The sequence below is a fragment of the Hemitrygon akajei genome, chromosome 7 (assembly GCF_048418815.1).
Source record: "Hemitrygon akajei chromosome 7, sHemAka1.3, whole genome shotgun sequence".
NCBI classification, from domain to species: Eukaryota; Metazoa; Chordata; class Chondrichthyes; order Myliobatiformes; family Dasyatidae; genus Hemitrygon; species Hemitrygon akajei.
The window spans coordinates 140403800-140424622 of record NC_133130.1 but is presented as its reverse complement, the minus strand read 5'-3'; the positions used below and the strand labels follow the sequence as shown (position 1 = coordinate 140424622).

Sequence of the window (20823 nt, the reverse complement as noted above, 5' to 3'; positions counted from 1 at the left end):
GCAGAAGCCTCATGTCTGCTTGGCCTCACCATCAGTCTGGACAAAACAGAGGTCTTATTTCAACCTGCTCCTGGATCCACGACTGTGCTGCCTTCCATCACTATCAAAGGCACAACGCTGAGGGTAGTTAAAGGAATTTAAATGCCTCGGCAGTGATGGCTCCTTGGATAAAGAAATCAATGTCAGGATTTGCAAGTCTGGTCAGAGCCTGGGCTGCCTGAGATCACGTGTGCTAAGCAGCATAACATCCAGATGTCCATGAAGATCCACTTGTACAAGGCTGTTCTCCTCACCAGCCTCCTGTGTGGTTGTGAAACATGGGAAAGTATACAAAAGCAACTCAAATTGCCGGAGCACTTCCACATGAGATCCATTATGGGTATCCACTGGCATGACCATATCACAAAACCTGGAAGTCCTCAGTAGGGCAAAGGCTACCAGTATTGTAGCCATGATCCTGAAAACACAACTTTGTTGGACCAGACAGGTTATTCAACTGGAGGACTCCAGACTCCCTCAGCAGATGCTCTATGACCAGTTATGATGAGGAAGTAAAAACCATGGTAGACCTTGTAAGAGATAATAAGTCTGTGTGATAGCCAATACTGCTTATAGTGGGCTTGCTCCCCAGCATCTGGAACATAGGGCAGGAGACAGAACTGGTTGGCATACCTTGGTTAAACATGCTCACAACAACTTAGAAGATGGGCATGGAGCTGGGGACTTCCTGATGGAAGAGGAAACCAGCAGCAACAACCGGGCCATTCTTACAGAATCAGGACAACTCCCTTGTCCCCACTGTGAACGTCTATGCCGTTCAAGAATTGGCCTCTACGGTTAACTCTAAACATACATCAGATGAGCCGCACAAACACAATTGTCATTGTCAAAATTGATGGACAACCAACAAAGCAATGGCAGGTGTAGCTCTCGTCTCTGTGTAATACTGGGGTAGTGCACTATCAGGTACAGTTATGTCACTATACAACACCAGGGTAAAACAGTGGTGAATTCAGCCTCTGTCACTCTACCTACCAGTGCTCTAGAAAAAGTCTGTAGGACACTAAATAGTGGAAGGGAGATGGAGGAACAAACCCCAGGGAGTAAACAACGTTCAAGAATGGTAGGATGCTAATATTCACATCTGAATTATGCTGATATTAACTGGAACAACATTGGGGTCAGAGGCACAGAATAGAGGTCTCTTTTTGCAACAAAAAAAAACAACTTTTTTTTAAGATCTTGTGCTGGGACAATCCAAATGGGACAAATGTCAATAGGAGAACACTTGAGAAATGATGTTTATTGGACCATAAGGGTCAGATTGAAAACAACAGGGCACAGATAGTCTAAACCTAGAACTAAACAGCAGGATGGCTTCAATGAGATGGCAGAGGACCTGGCCAAGTCAAAGTTGACTGAACTGTTGGTAGGAAATACAATTAATTACAGGATGATTGGGTGACCTTCAGGCTGTGGGCAAGGTACACGCCTGCAAAGGGGAAGGAATCAAAGCAAGAATCCCTGAATGCTGAAGGGAATAGAAGAAATATTATGCAGGTCAGGTGAGCATTTCAATGGGAGCCAGGCTGAATCTAGTCAATGGTGAGGGAAAGTGAAAAGAAAAATATGACAAGGCAGAGCACGAGAAGGAAGAGAGTCTGACAAGGAAATGGTAGTTAACATTATGGGGTATTGGAAAGCTTACTACAGAAATGTAAATTAGGCAGTAAAAGGAACAGGCATTTCAAAAATGAAATTAGGAAAGCCATGAAAAGTCCTTGGCAAGCAGGATTAAAGAAAATTCCAAGGCATTCTATACATACATCAAGAGGATAACTAGGGAGAAGATAGGACCACTCAAGGATAAAAGAGGAACATTGCTTAGATGCAGAGGATAGGGGTGAGGTCCTAAATGAATATTTTTCATCAACATTTACCAATGAGATGGATGTGGAGGATACTGAGATCAGTGCTAAGCGTATTAAAATGCTGTGGCAAAGGAGGAGCTGTTGTTGCGTCTCTTAAAGAACATTAAGGTGGATACACCCTAGGGCCTGATGGGATGTTGGATTATCAAGGGAGGCAAGAGGTGAGATTTCTGGAGCCTTGACAAATATTGTTGTGTCCTCTCTAGCCACAGGTGAGGTCCCAGAGGACTGGTGAGTAGCTAATGTTCCATTATTCAAGAAGGGAACCAGGAATAATCCTGGAAACTACAGTCTCATGCCAGTGGAAGGGAAGTTACTAGGGTAAATTCTTAGGGATAGGATTTATGAGCATTTGGAAAACCTCAGCCTCATTTGGGAGAATCAACATGGCTTAGTGCAAGTCCTGTCTTAATAATTTAAGATTTTTGACAAGAATGATTGATGAAGGTAGAGCTGTGGCTGTTAACTACATGGATTTTAATACTGTATTTGACAAGGTCCCCCATGAAAGGATCATCCAGAGATTAAGATGCATGGGATCCATGTTGAATTGACCATTTGGTTTCAGAAATAGCTTGCCCGTGGAAGACAAAAGTAGTCAATTCAAATGGGCTTATTTCTAGCCGGAGGTTTGTGATTGGTGGTGTTTTACAGGGATCTGCACTGGGATGTCTACCGTTTGTGATATATATGAATGATTTGGGAAAAAATGTAGATGGTTGGCTTAATAAGTTTGCAGATGATATGAAGTTTGGTGGTGGTGTGGACAGTTTAGAAGATTGGCAAAGATTACAGCAGATATGGGCGGAAAAATGGCAAATGGAGTTTAACCTGGACAAATATGAAGTATTGTACCTTGGTAGGTCAAACATAAAGAGACAGTACACTGTTAACTGCAAGACCCTAAACAGTGTTTTTGAGCAGAGGGATCTTGGGGGGGTCCAAGTTCGCAGCTCCCTCAAAGCGTCTACACATGAATATTTGATAAGGTGGTTATGAAGGCATTTGGAGTGTTGGGTGCCTTTATTAGTCAAGGCAATGAGTTCAAAAGTTATGTTGCAGCTTTATAGAACTTCAGTTGGGCCACATCTGGAGTACTTCACATAGTACCGACGGCTCCATTATAGAAAAGATGGCAAGGCTTTTGGAGAGGGTGCAGAAGAGGTTTAGCAAGACGCTACAAAGATTAGAGGGAATGTGCTATAATGAGAGGTTGGACAAACTTGGGTTATTTTCTCTGGAACACCAAAGGCTGAATGGAGATCTGATAGAGATGTGTAAGATTATCAGAGGCATAGAGTAGACAGACAGTATTTTAATCCCAAGATTGAAGTGTCAAATACCAGAGGGCATGAATTTAAAGTGAGATTGGGTAAATTCAGGCAAGTTTTTTTAAAACCAGAGTGTTGGGTGCCTGGAATGTGCTGCCTTGGGTAGTGTTAAAGGCAGATACATCAGGGCTTTTTAAGAGATTTTAGATAGGCACATGAATGTAAGGGAAACAGAAGGATATCGGCCCATTGTGTAGGCAGAAGGGATTAGTTTAGTTGACCATTTGATTACGAATTTAATTGGTTCAGTACAACATAGTGGGTCGATGGCCTGTTCCCGTGCTGTTCTACGAGTGGGCCAATTAAAAAGTACAAACAGAGCCCTGAATATTTTTTTTAAAAGGAAGAGGATACTGCCCAAATCTCATCTATAACATGAGAAAAGTACTCACTAGCATAAGTAAGCAAGACTCCTGATGCAGATAACATAATTGGAAGAGGGAGATACGGTGGAGACTGCAAAAGGCCTCAACAGAATCTCCCTGGGCACAGGAGTTTTACTTGGAGTGAAAACTGGAAAAGGTAACACTTGATTAAAAAGCAACCACAGTCCAGTCCATTTATCCTCATAAGAGGAAATTTTTGGAAACAGTTATGGAAAATATTAATAAGAACTCCCAAGTTCCAAAAATAGTCAGGTCATGTTTAACGAATTGCACTTTTTTTTGATAATGGCGCACCAAGATTGAAGGCGGTATTTGTCAAGGTCCTATGTAAAACAGTAGTAAACTAAACTGAGGTTGATGGATTTAAGGAACAGTGGGACAAAAAGGAAATTGGCCGGAAAGCAGAATGAAGGTATCTGACTGTCCACTCATCCTGAAGGATGGGAGTCAATGGGTTTTAAATGCCAGTATCACTTCTCCTTTCTCATATATACGCAGTGGCCGCATTGTTAGGTACACCTGCTCACTAATGCAAATATATCAGCTAATCATGTGGCAGCAACTCAATGCGTAAAAGCATGCAGACATGGTCAGGCCATTCCATTACTGCTCAGCCCAAACATCAGACCAGGGGAAAAAAAAGTGATCTGAGTGACTTCGATTGTAGAATGTTGTTGGTGCCAGACAGGGTGGTTTGAATATTTCAGTAGCTGCTGATCTCCTGAGATTTTCACGCACAACAGTCTTTGGAGTTTACAGAAAATGGTGAAACAATACAACATACAGAGAGCGGCAGTTCTGTGGCAATAAAGGCCTTGTTAGTGAAAGTTTAGAGGGGCCAGACTGGTTCAAGCTCACAAGGCAACAGTAACTTAAATAACCATGTGTTACAAAAGAGTTGTGCAGAAGAGCATCTTGGAATGCAAAACCTTGCAGTTGATGAGCTACAGCAGCAGAAGACCACGAACGTATACTCAGTGGCCACATTAGGTAGCTCCTGTACATGAATATATACTGAGTGTATAGATACAGAAGCACGTCAGCATTTCCAAATTTGTGGATGACATAATTCTTGGAAATACGATTTGAAACAATAAGCAAAATAATGGACTGGAAGACATAATAAACTTTCAAAATAGGCAGATATCATTCAGGAACAGCTTCTTCCCTTCTGCCATCCGATTCTAAATTGACATTGAACCTATGAACACTGCCTCAGCTTTTTAAATTTTTCAAAATTATTTCTATTTTTACACTATTTTTGTTGTGATGCATCTGGTGTAGTAATGTAGTGGGTAGTGCTTGTCACTCTCACTTTCAGCTTCTACCACTGGCTAGCAGTCTTGCAAAACGGAGAGCCGAATGTGTCTCTCCCTGCCAGTACGTAGCCACTCCAACAGCAAGCCTCATGTAGAAGCTCCTCATTAACAATACCTGAAACTAAACTCCTTTTGGACTTGGGCTGAACTGGAGGTGGTCAGGGGCACTGGTGTGTGGACACACCCTGGTGCTTATGAACCAGATCCCCAGTTATGGGTTAATAGTTCCACTGCCTTCCGGGCAGCCTCAGGTGAGACAAAGGCTACAGGAGGAAACCCAGACAGCAAATCTAGAGTAGAGCCCCTAAGGTGGCTGGACGTCATTGAACATCCTTCCGGCAGCTCCTGAGCCAAGCTAGTGCCAAACATATTGCTTTCTAAGCTTTTCTTTGGACTGCACTGATGAGGCTGAGAGAGGGATCTTGATGACTGGGCACCTCAGGATCTCCAAACCTCCCACCCAGGCTTGTGATGATCATCATCACCCATTGTCCTTCCAGACACATGGATGCCAACCAACCACTAAGTATACATTAAGTATACACATATACTTAATGTAATTCATTTTTTTTTCTATATCTACCATGTACTGCATTGCGCTGTTGCTGCTAAGTTAACAATTTGCACAACATACATCAGTGATATTAAAGCTGATTCTGAAACAATTTAACCTAGGTGTGAAGTGATGCACTTTGGAGGAAGGAATAAGCAGAGGCAACATGGGATAAAATGGCACAGCTGTAAAGGAAAGGGTGGAAACGAGGTACCTTGTAACGTGCACATCTTTAAAAGTTGCAATACATGTTAAAAGAATGAATTATAGATTCTAAGGGATTCTGGGAATCATTAAGAGAGGCAGAGTACCAAAGTAAGGAAATTACGTTGATACTGAATTAACTGTTGGTTATACCACAATAAGACAGTTGTGGTCACTGCATTTCAGGAAGGATGGAGGGGGACGAGAGGTATCAGCTTTAATGTTAGGATGGAGAAAATGACAATGCTCTCTTTAATTGCTATTTGGGCTATTCATTCAAACTGTGATAATAATACTGATGTGGAATAGGATACAGTAGTGGTGGAGATAGTTTAATTCCTGCATAAGTCTAGGGCAGACTACTTGAGAGGAGAAGTCAGTCTCTATGTAGAGATCTATCTTATCATACAGTTCAGGTTGACAGCTGCATGAACGTGGATACAGGTCAGTCTCCGTATAGCTCCAGGAAAAGGATGTCTATCTGTATAACTGGGGGTACATGTGTGCAGTTCCAATGGCCATGGGATTTATCCTTACATTACACTGGCTTGTAGTACCAGTGAGTGCAGGTCTGTCTCTGCATAACCTTGGGCTAAAACATTTGTTCTCTGTTCAGTTATAAACAATTATGAGTGAGTCTTTGAGATACATTACTGGAATAACTATACACACCAACATTACCTCATTATAGGAGAGCATGACAATGTCAAAACACTTAAAATTAGTGATATTCTGCAGACAAGCTCTGCGTTGTCCTTTAACTCCTTCCAGTTCCCATTATGGCATAACTGCACTAAAAGTAAGCAAACTGCTCTGTCATATTCCAGATAATTGACAGCTAGAGGCTACTGGTGTAGCATTAATCTCTGCCAATGCCTGATTTTACATCTAATTGAGTACCCTCAGAACTTCCAACATCTTAGCCAAGATGTAGCAATTAATTCAGCCGTTTTCCAAGTATGGAGGTGACTGGCAGAAAGTTTTGACCCCAAAAGTTTGCGCTGACTGAAACTGGTCCACGGCCAATGCAGTAATTAGAGAACTGGATTCTCCACCCAGAGACAAGACTGCAGAAGGCCACTCTTGCACATATTACTCAAAGCCCCAGAGTCCACCAACAGCACACCTCCACTTTCAGGCACACCATTATTCTCTCCATCCTTGATCTGTGTGCACTGGGCAAACATCTCAGCACCTTGTCCAAGCACTAATCACATTCATTCCTCCAACACCACTCAGCCTTGACATTGGATCTGGCACCATTCCCTCTCTAAATTTACTTTTTGTCCTTACCCAAATTAATCCATGCCACTGTTCCAGCTGTTGCTATACTTCTATTCTGACTCCAGTTCACTTCAATAACTGTTGTTCACAACATACATTCCTTAACCATTGTCCCCAGACACTGGTCCAATGGCCTTTGAGACCCTTGGCTACTGACCCCACCACCCTTTCTTTACACAAGCCCCAGGAATTCTGCCACACCTGGCTCCAAACCCCTCTCTCCCTTGGCCCCAATTCCCACTAACCTTGTTTTCGGCCCTAGTGTTTCTCACACCTCCACCACTCTTGGCCCACCTCCACGGTTGAGGCACCCCGACCTCCGGATCCCGTCCCACCGTACTACCCCAGCTCCCGGCCACACTCACTGTTGTACTGAACTCCCTTGGCAAATCTCCGCTGCAGACTTTGGTTCATGCTCTGGAGCCCGACCGGGATGGCCCGGTCCCTACCCGGGACCTGCTCCGTGCCCACCAGCTTCTTCAAAACCGAAAACATGTTGCCGGGGAGGCAGCCTCGACCCCGCGACTGGGACCGAAGCCGAGGACAAGCAACCAAAGCTTCCACTCCAATAGCGGCACATCAACACGGCAGGCCCGGCGTCGCGGCTCGGGGTCAGGGGGCGGGGAGAACCGGGCGCACCTGCGCAGTCGGCACGGACGCGCGAAAACGCCCGGCATCATCACACTGCGCATGCCCATCTCCGCCCTCTGCCGGCTCTTGAACCGGATTGCGCATGCCCATCTCCTCCCTCTGCCGGCTCTTGAACCGGATTGTGCCTGCTAGGTGCCGCCGGCTTCGGGTGTTGTAGCTGGTTTAACTCTGGACTGGGTGCATTGGAGCTGATGATTGGGGAGCATGGTCCTGAGGTAGCGGATTGTGTTACCCCCCTTTACCAGACAGGAGTTGCGACTCCTGGGAAATAATGATGTGGCACTTCTCGCAGCTGGATTTACATCATCCCTCTAAACGTGCAAACACGCCTGTTCTGTCACCACTGGGAGGGAAAGTGCTGAACTGGATTAACCGATAAAGTTATTGGACACGTTGATACCATTAGTGGTCTTGCACGCAATATTGCAAAGTCTGTGGAAACTGCATCGAAGAATGCCAAAGAAGTTCATCAGCGCAATCCTTTTAAGTTTGCAACCATAGTGAGATAATGGGCGAGAACGTCGAAAGCGAAATCCGAATTACGTGTATGGGACTGTGCAGTTAGAAATGTAACGCAAGACATCTGCTGAGTGCAAATCAGACAGCACCTCCCAAACTCGCAATGAGTAAAATCTTGGTGGGTGGGTGTAAACAAGAGCAATATGAACACCACCACCACCTGCAGGCTCCCCCTCCAAATCGCACTCAATGCTGACTTGGTCATAAAAATTAAAAATGGATATTCTGGAAATCTGATATAAAAATGGGAAATGCTGGAAACACCAGGCTGTGTTTCTGGAGAGACGGAGTAAGCGTTTCATATCAGAGTACCACCCCGCCATTTATAACTTGGGTCTCTAGTATAAGATGGACTCCTGACCTCACAATCTACCTCCTTATGATCTTATATCTTATTGTCCACTTCCACTGCTCTTTCTCTGTTGATGTTACACTCTTTTCTGCATTCTGTCAGTTTTACCTTGTACTACACTATAATAAATTTATCTGTAGGAACAGTATGCAAGGCAGGCTTTTCAATGTATGTATGACAATAATAACTGAATTCCAATAATTTTCGATAATAAGTCAATTCCTAGGTTGATGAGGCACGGTTCCTGGGAATTGTTTGGTAGTAAACCAAAACTATGTATGGGAGAGGATCACAGAAACAGCCGTAATGGCGCAGCAAGCGAGTCTTGGAAGAGCGGCTGCGAACTGGCCTCACTGGCTCAATGAGTGAGTAACTGAGTCTGCCCAGCATCCTCAGCTCTGCTTTACTCGACCTGGATGTAGCAGAATTTGTGTGTTGCATCCAAGACAGTTTCTTCATAGAGGAAGCTGCTCGAGATGGAGCTTCAGGACCTCCTCTTAGGTAACGATGCAGGCCAAGTAACAGGGAGCACTTTTGGTCCTGTCACCATAGTTTTAAAATATGGGAAAATATGGAGCAGTGCTTCAAACTGAAGTCATGAACTGACTTCAACATGAGGTAGGATCCAGCTGGAGTGAACTGTGACTATTTAAACCCAAATGAATAGTTGGCAAGTTGGAGGCCTTTAAAAGGGTCATATCATGAGTCCAGGGCCAGAGAGTTCCTGATAGGGTAAAGTGTACCAAGTTCAGGGAACTTGAGAGATATCGAGGGCCTGGTTGGGATAAAGAAAGAAGCCTGTGTTGCATTTAGGCAGCTGGGTATAAATGAATCCCTGTCAAATATATCCAAAAAGCTTAAGCCCAGACATAAAAGGAAAATCAGGAGGGCAAAAAAATTCATAGGATTGATTTGGAAAACAAGGTTAATGATGATGCTAAGTATCAGTGATATTACAGTGAACAGGCGACTAGGTACTTTAAAAAACTATTGGGGCTGCCTATGTGAGGAGGCGCAGAAGATGGCTGAGATTTGTCATGTCTATTTCTCTTCAGTGCCACTAATGGACACCAAAGACATGACATAATAAGTAGTAAAGCCTGGATTTTATGCATATTATAAGGAAGAAGGTACTTATAGCCTTCAAATGCATTAAGGTGGGCAAATCCCCAGGGTCCAACAGTGTACCCCCAGACCTTATGGGAGGCCAGGGAAGAAATCATGGAGGTCTTTGCACAATACTGTATTTGTCAACGTGCAACAGAGAGTGAGTTTGTATATTTGGCAGGTGCAAAGGATGTAGGGAATGGCGAGGGTGGAGGGCCGCAGGAGGGGAGTGGGACAGGTGACAAAGATAGAGTGCCAGGGGCAGGTGCAGACACACCCAGCCCTGAGACACCAGGCAAGGTCATTTGATTCCAAACAATTGGTTTATTGATCATTGCAGAATATCTGTCTGTTGCTTACTGCTCCCTTCCCCTTTTCCGAACTATGATTCTCCTCTCTGCCTCCTTTCCACTCACTGTCCACAATAGAGACTCATATCAGTCAGGCTTACTATCACTCACCTCTTTTTTTTTGTGGCAGCAGTACAGTGCAATACATAAAATTACTACAGTACTGTGCAAAGGTCTTAGGCACCCGAGCTCTATATGATATATATATATATGTCTAAGACTTGCACAGTACCACACATAAATGATTTGGGGATGAATATACATGTGATTAGCGAGTTTGTTGATGATTCTAAATTGGGGGGTCTTGACAGTGTAGTAATTACAATGAATTGAAAGCGATCTTGACCATTTCGGGAGATGGGCTGACGTATGGCAAATGGATTTGAGAATCGGAATCGGGTTTATCACGTGATGTGAAATTTGTTAACTCAGCAGCAGCAGTTCAAGGCAATACATAATATAGAAGAAAATAATAATAAACAAGTAAATCAATTACAGTATACGTATATTGAATAGATTAAAAATTGTGCAAAAACAGATATATATTGAAAAAGTGAGGTAGAGTTCACGGGTTCAATGTCCATTTAGGAATCGGATGGCAGAGGGGAAGAAGCTGTTCCTGAATCGCTGAGTGTGTGCCTTCAGGCTTCTGTACCTCCTACCTGATGGTAACAGTGAGAAAAGGGCATGACCTGGGTGCTGGAGGTCCTCAATAATGGACGCTGCCTTTCTGAGACACCACTCCTTGAAGATGTCATGGGTACTTTGTAGGCCAGTACCCAAGATGTAGCCGACTAGATTTACAACCCTTTGCAGCTTCTTTCAGTCCGGTGCAGTAGCCCCCCTCCCCACCATACCAGACAATCATGCAGCCTGTCAGAATGCTCTCCACAATACATCTATAGAAGCTTTTGAGTATGTTTATTTAGATATCTACTGCAAGTGTGAGGTGATGTATTCAGGACATGCGGAACTTCCACAGTGAATGGCAAATGACAAGTGTTGTGGAACAGAGGGATGGAATACTGGAGCAAACTTTGCTGAAAATGGCAACACAAGTAGACAGGGTGGTGAAGACATTGTCTGCAAGCCTTTGTCAGTGAGGACATTAAGTTTAGGAGTAGGGACATTATGTTGCAGTTATAGGTCATTGGTGACATCACATTTGGAGTACTAGGTACAGGTTTGGTCTCCCTGTATAGGAAAGACAATATGAAGCTGGAGAGGCTGCAGAAGAGATAGAAGGCCTGAGTCATAGGGAGAGGTTGGCTACACTTGAAGCATAGGAAAATGAAGTGTGACCTCATAGAAGTTTAATAAATCATGAGCAGTATAGATAAGATTGTCAGTCATACTGGTTTCTTCAGGGTTGAGGACTCAAAGGCACAGGTAAAAATAAGGGAAGAGAGAATTAAGAGACCTGAGAGGTATCTTCTTTGCACAGAGGGCAGTGAGCATCTGAAATGAACTACCAGATGAAGTGGTCAAGGCAGATGAAGCAACGTTTGGGAGGGGATTGGAGAGTAATGGGCAGAATGCAGGCAACTGGGATGAGCAGGAAGGATGCTATGCTTGGTGAGTACTCGTTGGGCTGAAGGGCCTGTTTCTGTGACTACTGCAGCTCTGGCAATGTGTACAGTAGAGAAGGCACACTCTCAGCTGGCAGATGTCTGCAGTAACCATCAAATACATCCACATCAAATCCTGCCATAGCTCCCAAACATTTATTCACATTTATGGAGTGTCCATAAGTGGGGCATTTGTAACATAGGAAGGACCTGTTTTTCTGATTACCTTTCACCAGAACTAGAAGGGATGTGGCTGGTTTTAGTCAACACCTTCGCAAATACAAGATAAATGGGAATTACTGGCGATGAACAAAGTAAGAGATAGATATCCCATCAGAGAGGAGCAGAGTTCTTTTTTTACCCAGAGAGAGGACTCCTGAAGATAAGTGATGGAAATTTCAACAGTAACAAAAGCAAAATACTGCAGATGCAAGAACTCTGTAATAAAAATAGAAGGTGCGGCAAAATGCTCAGCAGATCAAACAGCATTTGTGAAGGTCAACGTTAACATTTCAGGTCTATAATTTTTTTTCCAGAGCTATGGATTTCTGTCCATTAAAAACAGCCTTGTGTCTTCTAATTCACCAGAAGTTCAATTATGCTTCCAAGCAACTACTATGACTGCTTTTTTTCTAATTCAGTCCAAGTGACTAACTCTATTTCAGTCATTGTGCCATGTAGAAGGCTGGCTTATAGTTGATGACAATCTCCCCTACCTTGGCTCTTCAGCCACCTCTGGACTCTGCTATAATTGACAGTCAGTGCAATTGCCTTGGAGAACGTACTGAAACATTGGTGCCAGTTATCTAGAGTGGTTGCATACTCTTTTGTGTCTTGATGTGTGACTCATAAGCTGGTGGGAATGAGGGTTCAGCTCTTGCTTGAAGGCTTGCAGCAGGAGGCAACAGTCATCAATGATCCACTTATACTAATTTGGCACTAATCCCAATTTATTCTTCCCACATTTCCATCACAATCCCCTGATTCTTCCACTTTACTACAAACTAGAGGGAATTTACAGTGGTCTCCCAACTTGCGTGTCTTTTGGATGCGGGAAGAAACCCACATCATCACAGGAAAAACATGCAAACTCCACACAGATGGCATTCAAAGTCAGGATTGAACCCAGATTGACAGAACTGTGAGGCAGCTACTCGACCTGCAGTGCGACCGTGCTTGAAACCGTCCCTGCTAAACAGATCTATTAGCTGTATCACTGTACCACTTCCAACCCCACCCAAAGGTGTTGAATGTTCAGAGGAGTATTGTGGCAGCTGTGCCAAGGGTGGATCTGCCTGGATGTGATGGTCAGCATGCATTCTAATGTAGAGTTCCCTTGATTGCTCTATTCCATCAGCTTCTCAGTGAGGCACGAAGCCAGGAAGCAGAGATATAACCAATCATTTAAGAGTGTATTCTGCAGTTGTGTTCCCAAGCAATGGAACTGAAGGCTTTGGTAAGGTTCAACAAACCATATATAGTGGCTACACAAACAAAATGCTGAAGGAACTCAGCAGGCCAGGCAGCATCTATGGAAAAAAAGTACAATTGACGTTTCAGGCTGAAACCCTTTGGCAGGACCAGAGGAAAAAATGCTGAGGAGTAGATTTGAAAGGTGGGGGGAGGAGAGAGAGAGAAACGCCAGGCGATAGGTGAAATATGGAGGCAGAGAGATGAAGCAAAGAGCTAGGAAGTTGATTGGTGAAAGAGACTGAAGGTCATGAAGGGGGAGGAGGAGGGGCAATGGGTGGTTAAGGAGATAACTGAGAGGGACAAGGGAATGGGAAATAGTGAAGGGGTGGAGGCATTACTGTAAGTTTGAGAAATTGATGTTCATGCCACCTGGAGGCCACCCAAACGGAATATAAAGTGTTCCTCCAACCTAAGTGTGGCCTTATCCTGACAGTGGAGGAGGCCATGGATGGACATATCGGAATGGGAATGGGAAGGGGAATTAAAATGGGTGGACACTGGGAGTTCACTGCTCCCTGCATTTGCCTGAAGATTTGCCCACTTTCCTTCTGATGGATGGTCTGTCACAGAAATGTACTTCAGCTGGATGGTTATGGGATGTCACAGTTTTGCTCTATCTCTCTTCTGGGTTTAAACCACCTTAAGAGAGTTTGATAGGTCTATCTGGGGGTAATTTCTTTATATCAACCTTCCAACCCCTGACCCCATCTTTCACTCACCACTATCCCTGTATCAAGGGTGCTTTTGCTGGGTTAGTTACAGGCATCCTTAAATTGTACTGTAATAAAAACAGAAAATGCCAGAAACATTCTGCGTCAGGCAGCCATTTGTAGGAAGAGAAACAGACCGTTACCAGGCAACATATCAGGTCCATAATCCTTCTTCAGAACTGCACTGAGCCTGTAAGGACATGTTTGATGGGTGTGTATAGAGGGTTTGATTCTGTGCATGTTTCATGATAAAGAAGATTAGTTCACCTCTCTCTACTAACGTCATTTACTATGAAACATGCACAGAACACTGAATTATTGGTTAAACAATGATAATCATAGGCTAGTAGGAACATGTGCTGAAACAATAAAAGCATTGACATACAAACCTGCTAAATGTTTACTTGCACTGTAAACAGACTTTATTTTCAGTGACTAATGCACAAAATCAGATTCCAATCTAACAAACAACTTTTTTCTTGCTGACATATTGTTTTCTGCCTTTTTTCTTCACTCTCCTCACTACTCTCGTTTTATCTTGGACTAGAAGCTCGCTCTGTCTTTTGATTTCCTCTCTTGTGAGAACACCATCGTTGCCTGCTATTACGTAGTCAAAGTCATCTGGAAAAGGAAAGTTGTAGAACATAGTACAGGACAGGAACAAGCCCCTTGCCCGATACCTGTGCCAACCACACCAATTTTAAATAAATCATATTCACTTGCACATAATCTACATCCATTTGTGTTCGTATATCTGTATAAATGTCTCTTACATTACTATTTTATCTGTTTCTACCACCTCCCCTGGCAAGACATTCCAGACACCTATCACACCCTATGCACTGAAAACATGTCAATCTCCTTTAAAATTTCCCTTTTCCATATAAAAGAACTGGACATTTCCTTCTTTGGAAAAAGACTTCATCTATGTTCTTCATAGTTTATAGGAGACAGCTCCCAAAAGTGAACCTCTATCCTCCTGGTTCAGCCACCTGTGCACTGGAAGATCCTTTGCAGACTCAATCCCATTCTAAACCATCGGCAGGGGCATCCAGTTTACAGTAAGAACACAATGAAGCAACTGCAATTTTACCATCATCAAACTGTAAACTCTACAGAATAGGTTGAAATGAATATGTAGCCCTGTTCTTTCAAGAAACTTCATTTTAATGGCCTCTTTTAATAGTCAGCATCAAAATACATGGAAAGGTACGTGGGAGTGCAGGCCACTCACATTTCGTTCCATCCATCCAGATGAAAGGAAAATGGAAAGTGCAAAAACTAAGCCTGTGTCTATTTGTACTTTAGACCCGTCAGTGCAAAGAAGGCCAGCATAGTGGCTGGACTGTAGAGATAATGGATGCTTTGTTGTGCTTACCTTGCATATCATAACCTAAATCCATTTTTTTGCTCTTCTGGCTCTCAGCGAATGCCTTTTCTATTAATTCTGTCAACTGAAAGATCCAGGTTAGTTACAAAGAATGGATTGGAAGGATGAACCACATTGTAATCAGAGAATTTCAAACACAAATGCTGCAGCAGCTCACTCATTGCTGTGGATGCAAATTAATCATTTAGGACCTAAACTCAGACTCCGTCAATCCACAATTCCAGTTGGTGTAGCTGGATGATGACTGTTGTGGCCTTCTCTTAGAAGCATAGTGTTGGAAACTTTGGGATTTCTCCTGAAAACTAAGTCTTAAATAGTAGACCAATATATGGCCATGTGATCTTTTTGCCGCTACTATCAGGCAGGAGATACAGAAGCCTATAGTACTATAACACCAGCTTCAAGAACAACCAATTGATTCTTGAACCAACTTGCACAGCCTTGATTACTACTGTTTAACACTATTACCACTTTGCACTAAAATAGACTTTATTTTGTTCTAATTGTTTTCTTGTAAAATCATGTATAACTTATGTTTTTGAGAATGCTTCTTACACGATGCTACGTGGTGCTGCTGAAATTAAGTTTTTATTGCATCTATGCATACGTGTATTTGTGCAAATGATAAACTTGACTTTGATAAAACCAATACTCTTTCTTCACACCCTCATACTCACCCCCAGCCTTTAGAATTTGTCACAATCAAAATATAATTAATTCCTACCAATCTATGCCCCTCAAGATCTCAAATCTTCAGGAATCTCTTTGCAGTGTTTCCTTTCCTCAAATTGATTGATACTGGTTCTGCATCCTCTTGGATCCAGATACACAAGCATCGTCAGTTTTTATTTCCAGTGGCTGCAGTGTAGTGGAGAGCAGACCAGCTGTGTGCCTCGTATTTCAGCTGTGGCTATATGGGCATAAAGTTGTACCCAGTGTAAAGTGTTACTGCTAAGATGGTAGAGGGTACAATCCCAGAAGGTATTGAAATTTCCTCCATTGAAGGACTACAAAGCTGATGCCATTGTTGTGAATGACACCAAGATTTGAGTCATAGTGCACAGAGAGAAAGGCTATTGAAGTTTGAAAAATGAACTCAACCAGCTGCGAAAATAGACTGAAAAATGGCAAATAGAATTTCACATATGAGGTGGTGCACTTCGTAAGGACAAACCAGGGTAACACATACACAGTGAATGGTGGGGCTCTCACTCTGAGGTGAGCAGTAGAACAAAAGAACCAGAGAATACAAATGCAACATTCCTTGAACTCTAGGTAGATAGGGTTATAAAGAGAGCTTTTGACACATTGGCCTTCATGAATGTATTTACTTATTGGGAAGCAGGCTCTTTGAGCCACGTTACCCAGCAATTTCAATTGCTAGACAATCTTACAATGACCAATTAACTTACCAACCAGTATGTCTTTGGACTGCGGGAGGAAACCCATGCGGTCACAGCGAGAACGTACAAACTCCTTACAGGCAATGGTGGGAATTGAACCCAGTCACCTGTACAGTAAAGCATTGTGCTACTGTGCCACCTCAAGATCAGGGCACTGAATATGGGATTTGGGATATTACGTTGAAATTGGACAAAACATTGGTTTGGCCGAAATTAGTGTATTGTGTGCAGTTCTGGCACTTCCCAACATGAAAAATATTAATAAGCTTGAAAGAGTGCTGTGAAATTTTACAAGGATGTTCCTAAAACTTGAGGATTTGAGTTATATGGAAAGGTTGAATAGGTTAGGAATTTATTCCCTGGATGGCAGCAGAAAGAGGGGTGATCTTGTAAACATATACAAAATGGGATCCAAGGGGACATTGTTTTGTGGATCCAGAACTGGCTTGCCCACAGAAGGCAAAGAGTGGTTGTAGATGGGTCATATTACTGCATGGAGGTTGGTCACCAGTGGTGTGCCTCAGGGATCTGTTCTGGGACCCCTACTCTTTGTGATTTTTATCAATGAGCTGGATAAGGAAGTGGAGGGATGGGTTAGTAAATTTCCTGATAACACAAAGGTTGGGGGTGTTGTGCATAGTGTGGAGGGTTGTCAGAGGTTACAGGGGGACATTGATAGGATGCAAAAATGAGCTGAGAAGTGGCAGATGGAGTTCAACCCAGATAAGAGTGAGGTGGTTCATTTTGGTAGGTCAGATATGATGGCAGAATATAGTATTAATGGTAAGACCTCTTGGCAGTCAGGGAGATCTTGGAGTCCGAGTCCATAGGACACTCAAAGCTGCTACACAGGTTGACTCTGTGGTGAAGAAGGCATGCTGTGCATTGGCCTTCATCAACCATGGGATTGAGGTTAAGAGGTAATGTTGCAGTTATATAGGTCCCTGGTCAGACCCCACTTGCAGTACTGTGCTCAATTCTGGTCGCCTCACTACAGGAAGGACATGGAAACCATAGAAAGGGTGCAGAGGAGATTTACAAGGATGTTGCCTGGATTGGGGAGTATGCCTTATGAGAATAGGTTCAATGAACTCGGCCTTTTCTCCTTGGAGCAACAGAGGATGAGAGGTGACCTGATAGAGGTGTACAAGATAATGAGAGGCATTGATTGTGTGGATAGTCAGCGGGCTGAAGTGGTTAGCACAAGAGGGCATAGTTTTAAGGTGCTTGGAAGTAGGTACAGAGATGTCAGGGGTAAGGTTTTTTTACACAGAGAGTGATGAGTGCGTGGAATGGGCTGCCGGCGGCGGTGGTGGAGGCAGATACGATAGGGTCTTTTAAGAGACTCCTGGATAGATACATGGAGTTTAGAAAAATAGAGGGCTATGGGTAAGCCTAGGTAGTTCAAAGGTAAGGACATGTTTGGCACAGCTTTGTAGGCCCAAGGGCCTGTATTGTGCTATGGGTTTTCTGTGTTTCTAAAATTATGAGGGATACAGATAAGGTGCACGTATTCAGGATTTTTTATCCTCACATTGTTTGAGTTGAGAACTGGAGGTTTTGGGTGAAAGGTAAAATATTTAAGAGGAATCTGAGAAGAAACCTCATCACTCGAAGGGTGGCGGGAATGTGAAAATGTTGCCAGTGAAAATGGCAGAAATGTAGATCCAATTGTAACATATAAGAGAAGTTTAGATACATATGTGGATGAGAGGACTATTGTCCGAGTGCAGGGAGATGGGACTAGGCAGAAGACCAGGTCAACACAGATGAGATGGTCCGAAGGGCCTGTTTCTATGCTCTGGTACTCTATTGAGAGGGATAATAAATCAGCCAACCTTTCCCATTACTGCAAATTTACAACTGATATCCAAACTATAACAAAGATAGGCCTTATATCATACCAAAATAGTACTCCAAATGTGAAGGAAGAAGGCAATTACACATGGAATGGCACAAAATTAAGGTAATCATCCACATGGTAGCTAGACATCCCTTTGAGTGTTGACTATATAGAGGAAGGATAAATATTTTGTGAAGTACAAGTCAAAGAGAAATGAGCCAATGGTTCACATTCATTCGTGCTGCCATAAATGAATTGACAAGACTTCAAAACAGCCCAGTTCTGAGGTGTCGGCTGGGATCTGAGCTCGAGATGTTCAAAACTGCAAAGGAGCAGCAAGGAGAAGTATTAGTAAGTAACACTGGACAACAAATTTTTTCAAAAGTGTTGCTTCCTCAGTTTTGTTTATGATAGACCCCTTGAAGCTGAACACTAATATAATTTCAGACTATTTGTATCACGTGGGAATTTGGATAAACAAATTAACTTTTATTGAATATATTGCGTTTAAATGTGTAAAGGAACTGATTCTTTGCAATAGTTCAACTAAACTAAAATTGTTTTGTTGATGATTTTCGTTTGTACTCAGTGTCTGAGGTTTCTTGCATAAGTATCCAACAATAATCAGCCAGCATTGATGGATTCCATTTGCTGATACCATTTCTCCAGGACCACAATGTCCTTGTGAAACCCTTGACCATGCTCGTCACTGACAGCACCAAGATTTTCTGGGAAGAAGTCTAAATGGGAATGCAGAAACTGAATCTTCAGTGATGTGTTGCACTTCTTGGTTTTGTATGCTGCATTTTGTTTGATGTTCTGTAGTTGCCAATAATTTTTTTTAACAACATCCTGAATATCTTCCATGCGATTTTCTATGGCCCCACTAGAGGTTCTTCAAATTGTCTGTCATTGAGACCTGTTTAATTTGTGGATCAACAAAAATGCCTTCTTTAATCTTGGTATCAGTTATTCTGGGAAACATCTGTTTCAACTATTGAAATCCTTCATGTTAATTTATAGCCTTTCTAAAACCTGTCCTGCTATGCAGCATCGACCCTGCCTAAGCATGCCCAAGAATGCCTGCACAAGACAGTAAACTTTTCAGCTTATGTTGTGGGCAACAGTTTTAATTGACTTGAATTATGAATTGAAATAACAAATATACAGTGGCATGCAAAACTTTGGGCATCCCTGGTCAAAATTTCTGTTACTGTGAAGAGTTAAGTGAGTAGAAGATGAACTGATCTCCAAAAGTCATAAAGTTAAAGATAAAACATTCTTTTCAACATTTTTAGCAAGACTAGTGTATTATTTTTGTTTCGTACAATTTTAGAGTGGGGAAAAAAAAGGAAAGGAGCACCATGCAAAAGTTTGGGCACCCCAAGAGATTTGAGCTCTCAGCTAACTTTTACCAAGGTCTCAGACCTTAATTAGCTTGTTAGGGCTATGGCTTGTTCACAGTCATTGTTAGGAAAGGCCAGGTGATGCAAATTTCAAAGCTTTTTAAATACCCTGACTCCTCAAACCTTGTCCCAACAATCAGCAGCCATGGGCTCCTCTAAGTGGCTGCCTTGCACTCTGAAAATTAAAATAAATGATGCCTACAAAGCAGGAGAAGGCTATAAGAAGATAGCAAAGCATTTTCAGGTAGCTGTTTCCTTAGTTTGTAATGTAATTAAGAAATGGCAGTTAACAAGAATGGTGAAGGTCAAGTTGAGGTCTGGAAGACCAAGAAAACTTTCAAGAGAACTGCTCGTAGGATTGCTAGAAAGGCAAATCAAACCCCCCATTTGACTGCAAAAGACCTTCAGGAATATTTAGCAGACTCTGGAGTGGTGGTGCACTGTTCTACTGTGCAGTGATGCCTGCACAAATATGACCTTCATGGAAAAGTCATCAGAAGAATACCTTTCCTGTGTCCTCACCACAAAAATCAGCATCAGAAGTTTGCGAAGGAACATCTGAACAAGCCTGATGCATTTTGGAAACAAATCCTGTGGACTGATGAAGTTAAAATAGAACTTTTTGGCCGTAATGAGCAAAGGTATGTTTGGAGAAAAGAGGGTGCAGAATTTCATGAAAAGAACACCTCTCCAACTGTTAAGCACGGGGGTGGATCGACCATGCTTTGGGCTTGTGTTGCAGCCAGTGGCATGGGGAACATTTCACTGGTAGAGGGAAGAATAAATTCAATTAAATAGCAGCAAATTCTGGAAGCAAACATCACACCGTCTGTAAAAAAAAAGCTGAAGATGAAAAAAGGATGGCTTCTACAATAGGATAATGATCCTAAATACACCTCAAAATCCACAATGGACTACCTCAAGAGGCGCAAGCTGTAGGTTTTGCCATGGTCCTCATAGTCCCCCGACCTAAGCATCATCGACAATCTGTGGATAGACCTCAAAGGAGCACTGCATGCAGGACAGCCCAAGAATCTCACAGA

At 42.8% G+C, this 20823-nt stretch overlaps 2 protein-coding genes across 6 annotated transcripts in view; both read right to left on the bottom strand.

Moving 5' to 3' along the window:
* The window catches only part of LOC140730978 (rab-like protein 6), a 106325-nt gene extending 98681 nt beyond the window's left edge, over window positions 1-7644 (bottom strand). For 4 of the 5 annotated variants that reach the window (XM_073052117.1, XM_073052118.1, XM_073052121.1 and 1 more), the window contains exon 1: window positions 7374-7643. In XM_073052117.1, coding sequence (XP_072908218.1) covers window positions 7374-7503 — 130 coding nt within the window. In that variant the 5' untranslated portion in view covers window positions 7504-7643. Of the gene's footprint in view, window positions 1-7373 lie in introns of all 5 variants that reach the window. The other variant, XM_073052119.1, reaches the window with a different exon arrangement.
* A 6554-nt stretch (window positions 7645-14198) lies between these two features.
* LOC140730066 (coiled-coil domain-containing protein 183-like) overlaps window positions 14199-20823 on the bottom strand; it is an 86106-nt gene continuing 79481 nt past the window's right edge. Inside the window, exons 13-14 of the mRNA XM_073050205.1 lie at window positions 15117-15192; window positions 14199-14359 (exon numbers count right to left, since the gene is read on the bottom strand). Coding sequence (XP_072906306.1) covers window positions 14199-14359; window positions 15117-15192 — 237 coding nt within the window. The remainder of the gene's footprint in view (window positions 14360-15116; window positions 15193-20823) is intronic.